Here is a 9,983-nt window from a genome sequence, read left to right on the forward strand (position 1 = left end):
AAATACAGATGGAAAGGGTAACCAGCTATAGAAATAAACTTATCTAGCTGCCAATACCGACCACCATCAGTTAATGTTAACATCCAATAGATGTAAAGAAAGTAGTATGCTGAAAATATATAAAATGAGTTAAAGTCAACAAAAATATAACCATGCTCAACTATGTGCCTTTGGTCCAGAGAATAATTAGAAGCAGTGATGCAGCTGGAGTTTTTACTATTTGTACAGGGTTTGTTTTGACACAGCATGCATGTTCAAAGAAGGTAGAGGCATTGTTCGATCTCATAATGGGAAATAAACCAGAGAAGAAAAGACAAGTAATTGCCAGAGAGTGATAGAAACATAAATGTTTAGCTAATGATTGATAGTGATGCTTAATATAAGTATCAAAATAAGAGATTGGAATAAAAGCCAATTCTGAGGATGGTGCTGGTAGATATAAGCAGCAGAAAAATATTGACTAAATAACTGTGTTCATTGTTTGGGCTCGGCTGGTCTCCACTGGACACAAAGCCGCACAGTATGCAGAAACCATCTACAAGAGTATCACTAATGAATACAATTATGCAAGCAAGTTTTCAAATCGAGAAATCATAAAGCAATATCATAGAAAAACATAAGTATAAGAGAGCCACTAACAGATCAAAGGAAACATTTTTTAAATGGTTCCCTTGAAAGGGAGTGCTCAACACGTAAAACTTGTGAAATGTTGGTAGTAGATCGCATTGATGCATTTTGCAGCTCTGATGCATAAAATGGAAAATGAAAATTAGAAGACTTACAGTATGCATGGTAGTGTACAAAATGGTAGCAATTAATGAGAATAGGGGGACTAGTGTGTGGCGTAGTATAGGTAAGTTTAGACCATTTGGGACTGAAGGTACTACCAAATAAGCATCTTCTGGCTCATCTACAATTTCCTGCAGTTATGGGCAACATTTTCTAATATTTATTTATTTATTTACTTAGAGGAATAGCACAGAACAGGCCCTTCCAGTCCAATAAGCCATGCTGCCCAGCAACCCACCTATATTTTGTAACACTCGCCTAAACACTGGACAACTTACAATGACCAACTAACCTACGACCAGTATGTCTTTAGACTGAGGGAGGAAACCGAAGCACCTGGAGGAAACCCACGTGTTTCACAGGGAGAACGTATGAACTACTCATAGATGCCACCAGAATTGAAATCTACAAAAAGCTGTAATAGCTTTGCACTAACTGCTATGATACTATTCCATCATAATATAATATTGGTAAATTAATATTGCAGTGGGGGTTCAAACTATACAAAGAATGTAGACCAACAGTGATTTTTTTTTTACATAATGAATTCTATCTTTTGATAAAATTATCAACAATGAAAATGTTAAAATGTTGAGCTGCTTTTTCCCAATCAATATAATCAATACTAGTGCTATACACTTAACCTTTGAAAGAAATTATCATGGACTTGAAATGCCTGACATGGAAGGCAAATTACAAATGCTTCTGATGCCAAGTAATTAGTATTCTCTGATGAAGTATTGAAGGATTATTATAAAAGATTATTAATGCCTCAAACAAAGAGTGAAAGATGATAAACACAAGAGTTTCTTCAGATGTTGAAAATCCAGAGCAATAAGCACAAAATGCTAGAGGAACTGATCAGTTCAGGTAGAATCTATGAAAAGGAATAAACAGTCAACCTTCGGGCTGAGCCCCTTTACCAGAAGGTAATAGGTGAAGCCAGGTGGGTGGGGAAAGTAAAGGGCTGGAGAAGAAAGGATCTGACAGGAGAGGAGAGTGGACTATGGGAGAAATGGAAGAAGGAGGGGCACTAAGAGGAGGTCCTAGGCAGGTGAGGAGAAGCAGTAAGAGGCCAGAGGGGGGAATAGACAGAGAGGGAAGAGGAAGAGGAAAAGATTACCAGAAGGAGAAATCAATGTTCATTCCATCAGGTTGGAGGCTACCTAGATGGAATATGCAGTGTTGCCCCTCCACGCAGAGAGTTGCATTGTCATGGCAGAATAGGAGGACATGGACCAACATATTGGAATGGGAATGGGGATAGGAATTTAAATGGTCAGCCATCAGGAAATTCTATTTTTGGTGAATGGAGCGGAGATGCTGAACAAAACAGTTCCCCGATTTACTTTGGGTCTCACCAGTCTAGAGGAAGCCACATCAGGAGCACCGGATACAGTAGATGACCCCAACAGATTTGCAGGTGAAGTGTTGCCTTTCCTGGAAGAACTGTTTGGGGCCCTGGATGAAGGAGAGGGATGGGGTGAATGGGCAGGTGTAGCATTTCGGTTCCTTGTAGGGCTATGTGCCAGGAGGGACAAATAGACAAGGGAATCACAGAGGGAGCAATCCCTGCAGAAAGTGGAGAGATTGTTAAACAGTTCATTTGAAAGAGGCCATGCATCTCAAGAGAATTTATAGCTCACTGTCATCAATATGCTGTGCACTGGTTTTCTGACAGCAGTTTTTTTTTCTCAGTGACAACGAAGATAAACCTTTGAAAGAAAGTCAACAGTCTCTCAATGATGGAGTGAAGCCTACAGGAAGTGATGACAGTTTGGCAGAATATGGAGATGGTGGGTCAGAAGGGGAATTTAATGAAGATGGTTCATTCATTGGACAGTATAGTGGAAATAAAGAGAAAGATGTCGATGGAAATGGAAGTTCGATAGCCACTTCTCCAGTTAAAGCATGAATAACATGTTCATGAACCTCACTTGCCTTCTTAATATATTTGTGATACAACTGAATATTTGGTACATTCGAATTAACTCAGATCGCCAAATGCTTAAGATAAGAGAATAAAATGATCATGGCCCATAAAGAACGCTTAACAGATGTACAATATTTGATAAAATTTGAGATGCAGAGCACATTGGTTGCAGAGGGATATATTGTGCAAAATTCTTTATTCAGAGAAATATATTGTGCAGAGTCCATGTAAAATATAAATCTGTAGGTTCATAACAGAAATGGTTCACAGTTGCTGACAGAAACCCTTGTTGCAATTACCAGATTTAAGTCCTTATTGTTGTGGTTAGTTTGTGGAGTGTGATCCTATATACTCAGAAATTAAGAACCTGCAGAACTATAATTACTTTAAGAGACCAACACCAGTTTTGTTGACGCCTCTTACTGCAAGGATGTGGCAGCTGAAGGGACAAGAAATTGTATTCCTGTTTTTTTTTTAATTGAGTAGTACACTTTTCAATGTAATATAGTTGCACTTTTTCAACTGTCTGAAATTTTCATGTCAATTTGAAGTGACAATTATTTGTGGGAGTCTGATTTGGAAATCCAAATGATTGTTGCAGGCAAGCTTGGAACAATGAAGTTCTACTGTTCAAGTAATCAGCTGACACCTATGGTGCAGTTGAGGTGTCAGGACCATACGTCATTGTACATGTTAAGCCACCATTAGATTTGCACAAGGCCCTTGTGTATTTCTTCACACGAGTTCTTCTCCCAATGTTCTGCATTTAATGACTGTATTCATTATATGGTATGATTATCAAATCAGAAGACCACAATGTACATTTTGTAATTAGGGACTCATTTAGAATTTCAGAAGGGACTGCTGAAAGATAATTCTCAACAAATTATCAGTGTTTTAAGAAGAATATTCCTTCTACATGTTTTGAATGAAAACCTTGAAGCATTACTTTTTGTTAACAAACTAGATGTATTTAAGAAGTAGCCACATGTGTGAATTTATATTGTGTATAAAACATGTAAAACATAGATTTGTGATGTTGAACTAAATAAACTACATGTCGCCACCCAGAAAATTGGTATACTTTGAAAAGCTGTAGGTTCAATTTTTTTTATCAGTGAATAATTGTGAAGTAATTGTACTTGTGTTAAAGTTTTTATTATGATAGCTCCTATATGTCTCATTATTGATTCTTGCTTAACAGTGCTGGCAAAGTTTTAATTTGAAAGATTTATCAATTTGCAACATTTTTGTAAAAAGGGAAGATATTTATATCAATTGGAAAGTTTTTTGACATTCTTCTGCAACTATTGAAGTAAACATTTAAGTACTACTTCCAGTAAATGATAATCAAAATCTGAATAAAAGTACATCATCTGTTTTAAATTCATATTCTACAGTAGTTTGATTTCTAGAGAAAATGGAATTCAGTCTTGTTGGGAACAAACCTATTTTCATTTGTCTTTTGCAAGTTGTACAGATAGAAAATACACAACTTTTTAAAATATGACAACATTTTGAGCTTTGGTTTATACACGGCTATATATAATTCTACCTTTATCAAGATGTTCAATGATAATTAATCAGTTAATTTGTATAGCCACCATCATGACTGCAAATGAACCATTTAATATTTTTAAAAGGCTGACTTCAATCATGCTAAGCTTTATAAGAAGCCCTGCCCTAATGATTATCTGATTCAATAAAACTACTCCTAATGCAAAGTCGCTTCTTGTATTTTCTGTAATAAGGGAGTAGCTTCTTAATTTGGCCAACTTTTATTTTTGGAATGTTAATAAACCAAAGTATAATGGCTATTATGCACACACCAAAATTATACACACCAAAACCTGATGGCTAACCTTAGTTCTGTATGGCATATTTCATTTTATAATATCTTTGGACTGAAATACTGCAAGATTAGCAGAAAAGCCAGTATATATATGAACAATTTCTATTGCCAATAATACTGAAGCAAAAAACATGAGAACAGGTTTGTTGCTTTTGAAATAAAATTGAGGACAAGAGTATAATGAATTAAGAACTGACTGCAGTTTTCAGGTTATTTATAAGCTAAATTCTGCAAGTTACAATATAGCTGTTGTCTCTGTTTAAAACTGTCCTTTTCACTAGACCCGGCTTAGTTATTACCATGTAGACCTAATCGTAATCAGTGTTCGTATCATTTCAAGTCCTCTCAAGAGAAAATTTGAAAACTTGTATCAAGTTTAACAGAGAACTTTTCCTAATTTTTATGCTTACTTGGATAGTGCAAATTCCCCTTGGAACAGCTGTTAAATTATTTAACTTTGTAGTGGTGTGGTGTTATCATGAAATAAACGTGCATATATGGTGCTTGCAGTCACTGGTATTAGTTAGAAACTGTTTGTCATACTATTTGATAACAAATTAACTATCACCAACAAAAGAATGCAGATATATCCTTCAGGTGATTAAAACATGTCTTTTCATTGAAAGAACCATGTAAGGTTTGCAAACTTCTTTTCTACCTGTGTAACTCTCTTGTATTATCTAAGTCATTTTGGAATGTTTCTGCTACTAATACGTGTTGTGTAAATGACCTTGTGATCTTTCAGAACATGGATGTTTGTCTTATTAAAAATGGAATAACAATGCTTTATGTCTCCTGGTATTTGCACAAACATTCATATTTACATACATTATGGCAGGACCATTTTATTCAAACATGGTTTTTTAGTGGGGGGCCTTATAAAAGGATTGACACTCTCCCAGATGTTTTCTGTAAATGCCAAAGCTCTCCTGGGACCTTTGAAAGACAATATAGCTGACTGAAAGTAAATAAGCCTCTGACGCAGAATTTCTATTTGTTTCACCAGCCAACTCATGCCAATAAAAATTCATAAGGTGCAAGTTTACCCATCACACCACATCTCAAGCCCACTTCACCAGCGTGGTCTTGTAGACGGATATACCATCCTAAATGAATTGAAAATTCTTCCACTTGGATGTTGGGAGTACAAACCAAAACATGCTGGGGGCTAAATTAAGCTCTGCAGTATGCCATTTCCAGAATCAGAATCAGGTTTATTATCACCGGCACGTGTCATGAAATTTGTTAACTTAGCAGCAGCAGTTCAATGCAATACATAATATAGAAGTAAATAAATATTATTATTATTATTCTGTGCTTCAGACTGTGTTCTATGTCATCCATAATGAGTGTATACTTCCAATGGGACACATACAGGATGCCATTTACAAAATTAATTACCACTAACCACATGCAAAGAAGTAGGGCATATTATCAATTAACCTATAGCTAATGTCAGTGCTTCAACTTTGGAACCTCAGGTTCCAAACTAAGCCATCTCTTTATCTTACACAGTGGAACTTGATATTAGACAACACAAAGGTGCTATTTATAGAAAGCATGATTAAAAATGTTTGAAAAGTGGTGGATATAATATTCTACATGCAGATTGCTAAAGTTTTGCGTGCCTTTCTATATTCTTTGGAAGCTTTACGACAACATCAGAAGTTGCAGATGCTGGAACCTGGAGCAACACACAAAGAGGTGAAAGAATTCGCAGCCAACATTGCAGGTTGCCACCCTTCATCTGGACAGGTCCAGCTGACGAAGGGTCACAGTCTGAAGCATCAACTGTCAATTTCCCTCCATAGATGCTGCCTGACCTACTGAGTTCCTGCAGCACTTTGTGTGTTACTTTAATAGACTAGCTGGTACAGAAGTGCTTGATTTTTGTGACTTAAAAGGTGTGATCTTGTTGAATGGTAGAACAGGAAGGAGGGCTGAATTTCTCTTCCTGCCTTTAATGTTAGTACCTTCAAATCATTGCCTTCCTTTGTCTCTGCCTCCGAACCTATGTTGTAGAACTTATGTTATCCATGTCTTCATCATCCACTGGGTGCACTCCATAGTCTACCATGCATTAAAATCATATCTTGAATAATAACCAGCTTTAAGATGGTCTTGGATCAGATTTCCTTAGGAGACAATTGAACATCAGAGATTGGCTCCAGGTTCATAACCCCACTGTGCCAAAGAAATTAAAAAGATTTTTCCTCTAATTTTAGAGATATCATCAGAGATTTAATGGGCCCTTTCATTGGCACACTCAATTAAGGATGATACCTTAACTTGGGCTTAAGCAAGCATTCACCCTTTATTAGAATGCATTCCTCTAGTCAATGCCCAGGTAACTTTTGAAATACTTTTGGGTGATTAGATGCATCAGTACTAGCATGAAGAATGTATTGCATATCAGATGACATCATTGCTGTGTGCCTAGTGGCCATTGTACATAATGGCATTGCACGCATGGTGGACCACAGTAAAAATTCTCATTACATGCATAGAAGTTTTGATTGCTTCAAAAATCACATAATGCTAGTGACAGATTTTCTAATGGTTTGTTTTTTAGACATGCACATTGTTTGAGAATATATTCTTCTGAGTGATTAAACTAACAGATCATCTTTACTTGATAAAAATCTGAAAGACTTCAACTAACTACAGATGAATTATTTTGATTTAGAAGAGTCCATATGTCATGAGCCATTGAGATTGTAAATAAAAATGGTCCAGTATTTGTAAAATCAAACCATTTTATATCATGTATTTTATATCAAACCATTATTATTTCCAGTTCAAGACCTCTCCCAGATCTGTAAATGTTCAAAACATTCAGTCATGAAGCTGAAGTGTGGACTAAATTGAACAACCAATAAGTCACTTTCTGATAACAGATGACATTTAATTGAAAATAATTGTTGACTCTAGGAGGCACTGGATGGATCATATTGAAGTGAGTGCCAGGCCTGAGTAGCATTAAAGGGTAATCATTTCACTGATTGTTTTGCAGTTGGTGCTTTGCCAGCCTCTTAAAACAGCGATAAATAAACTAATAGCAAGGTGGATACATAGATTATTTTTATGTCATTTGCATGAAGCTGATGTCCCTGACAAAAGCAGCATTATTACCTATCCCTAACTGACCTTCAGAAGGTAGCTTTGTACTGTCTTCTTGAACTGTTGCAGTTATGTGTGAAGGTAATCCCATGATGCTGTTAGCTTGGGACCTCCACTATTTAGACCCAATGACTATGAAGTAAAGCACTATATTTCCAAGTCAGCGTGGAGTGTGTTCTGAAGGCACTTGTTACCCCCTCCTTGCAGGTGAGAGTTTCTTGGTTCAGGTTGTTTATTAAAGAAGTCAGGATTAAGCTACTTTAATGATCATACAACAGTCTTCATTCACAGGACAAGATAAATACAAAGAGCATCTAGCCCTTGAATGCACTTCATAACTAAGTACATGGCTAAGATATAGCTTTATCATCAAAAGCTAGCTCCTAATTTTAGTCCATGCCCCCATAGTTAAATGAATGGAACTGGTTTCTACTCACACTATTAGCTATCGTTCATCACAGACACATTGAGAATACACACATTCACCCATCCACTAGCCTTCTTAACCTTTTATTCACCTTTCCACCTCACTCATCCCCACATCCCCTTCACCACCACCTGGCTCCATCTACTCATCATTCTTCTCCCCATCCATTTCCACCTACCACCCATCAGGCTCTGTCCCATCACTCTGTCATACTGCTGTATAATGAGAGTCTTTCTCTTTGCTCCCTCTCCTGATTCACGATCTTGACTTGGAATGTAGGCATGCACCTTTACCTCCACAGCAACTGGCTGACCCATTGAATTCTTCTAGTCTTCTTTTATTTTGCTCTTGATTCCATCTCTTTTTTTATTCATGTCATCAATATACTTCTACTTGAGGTAAAGGTGAACGTTTGGAGAAGTGGATCGGGTATCAGTCATGTGAGGAAATTTCCCCCAAGATGGCAATGAACTTTATGAATGTTGCAGCAGCTCTGACGTGCTTATTAATGGTGCAAGTAATTCACTTAAAACTGGACACTCAGGCTCTGATTTTCACTTTTAGCCACAGCATTACGTGTGTGCTTTATTTAAATTTCTGGACATTGGTAAACTCCCACAAGACATTGGTATTGCCCCACTAAATAGCAACCAGATATGCTTGAACTCTCTCATGTTGAAGATATTTCCCACTCCCAAGGATTTGCATGGCAGAAAGGTTCTGCCAGTCCAGGTTCTGATACATACAAACATTGTATCTCAAGTAATAAAGTGATCAATGAACACGACTGAATTCTGCATAGCCATCAGCAAAAGTTGACATTACTACTAAAGGAATTATACTTTACACTTTATATTTTATTGTCGCCAAACAATTGGTACTAGAACGTACAATCATCACAGCGATATTTGATTCTGCGCTTCCCACTCCCTGGAATTAATGAAGCTACTGAAAATAGAGGACAGCAATACAGCCTTGTGGCACCCACTTGCATTTTTTGTGCTAGGAAATGACTTCAACAGCCCTTTCCCCCTGGTTCCCTGGACTCCCACCATCTAGGACACGGTCTCGTATTGCTACTAACATCAGGCAGGAGGTACAGGAGCCTTAGGTCCCACACGTCCATATACAGGAACAGTTATTGCCCTACTGTAGCGGTGTGCTACACACAGTGCTAGAATAACCACACGGAGTTGGTGAGTTAGAGTTGCGATGAAAGAGATTTATTCAAACTTCGCGGCCCGCTTTAAAGCCTTCCCGTTCCCGCCCTCCCTGGGCGGGATTGCTGTGGGGAATGCATATTCCCAGACCCTTTCCGCGCGCGGGATTCTCCCCCTGTTGGTGAAGATGGCCTGGCGCCCTTTTCGGGGCCGGCCCTCTGCCTGCGCGCACTGTTGTGAGCCGGTTCGTGTGTGCCAGAAAGTGGGTCGCCACATAACCCCCCGCCAGATCCGGCGATACCTCCCCCAATGTCCACCGTCTGGATCGGCCTCTGTTTGGGAGGTCTGCCCCTGCGCCGCGGTGCCTGAGCCTGGACCGGCTGTGCCAAGTCCACATGGGTCGGTTTGAGTCAGTCCACCGTGAAAACCTCCTCTCTCCCCCCAATGTCCAGCACGAAAGTGGACCTGTTGTTCCTGATCACCTTAAACGGTCCCTCGTAGGGCCGCTGTAGCGGTGCCCGGCGTCTGCCCCATCGTACAAAAAGAAACTTACAGTTCTGCAGGTCTTTGGGTACACAGGTCGTGCTCTGTCCGTGCTGTGAAGTGGGGATGGGGGCCAGGTTACCGAGCCTCTCCTGTAGTCTGTCCAGGACCTCTGTGGGTTCTTCCTCTTGCCCCCTGAGGGCTGGTGTGAACTCTCCT

The 9,983-nt window shown here is 38.7% G+C and overlaps 1 protein-coding gene across 2 annotated transcripts in view; it reads left to right on the forward strand.

Moving 5' to 3' along the window:
- chl1b (cell adhesion molecule L1-like b) overlaps positions 1-5,352 on the forward strand; it is a 945,006-nt gene extending 939,654 nt beyond the window's left edge. For both annotated transcript variants that reach the window (XM_063067891.1, XM_063067890.1), the window contains one exon: positions 2,488-5,352. In XM_063067891.1, coding sequence (XP_062923961.1) covers positions 2,488-2,704 — 217 coding nt within the window. In that variant the 3' untranslated portion in view covers positions 2,705-5,352. The remainder of the gene's footprint in view (positions 1-2,487) is intronic.
- Positions 5,353-9,983: the final 4,631 nt, after the last annotated feature.

The sequence above is a fragment of the Mobula hypostoma genome, chromosome 15 (assembly GCF_963921235.1).
Source record: "Mobula hypostoma chromosome 15, sMobHyp1.1, whole genome shotgun sequence".
NCBI classification, from domain to species: Eukaryota; Metazoa; Chordata; class Chondrichthyes; order Myliobatiformes; family Myliobatidae; genus Mobula; species Mobula hypostoma.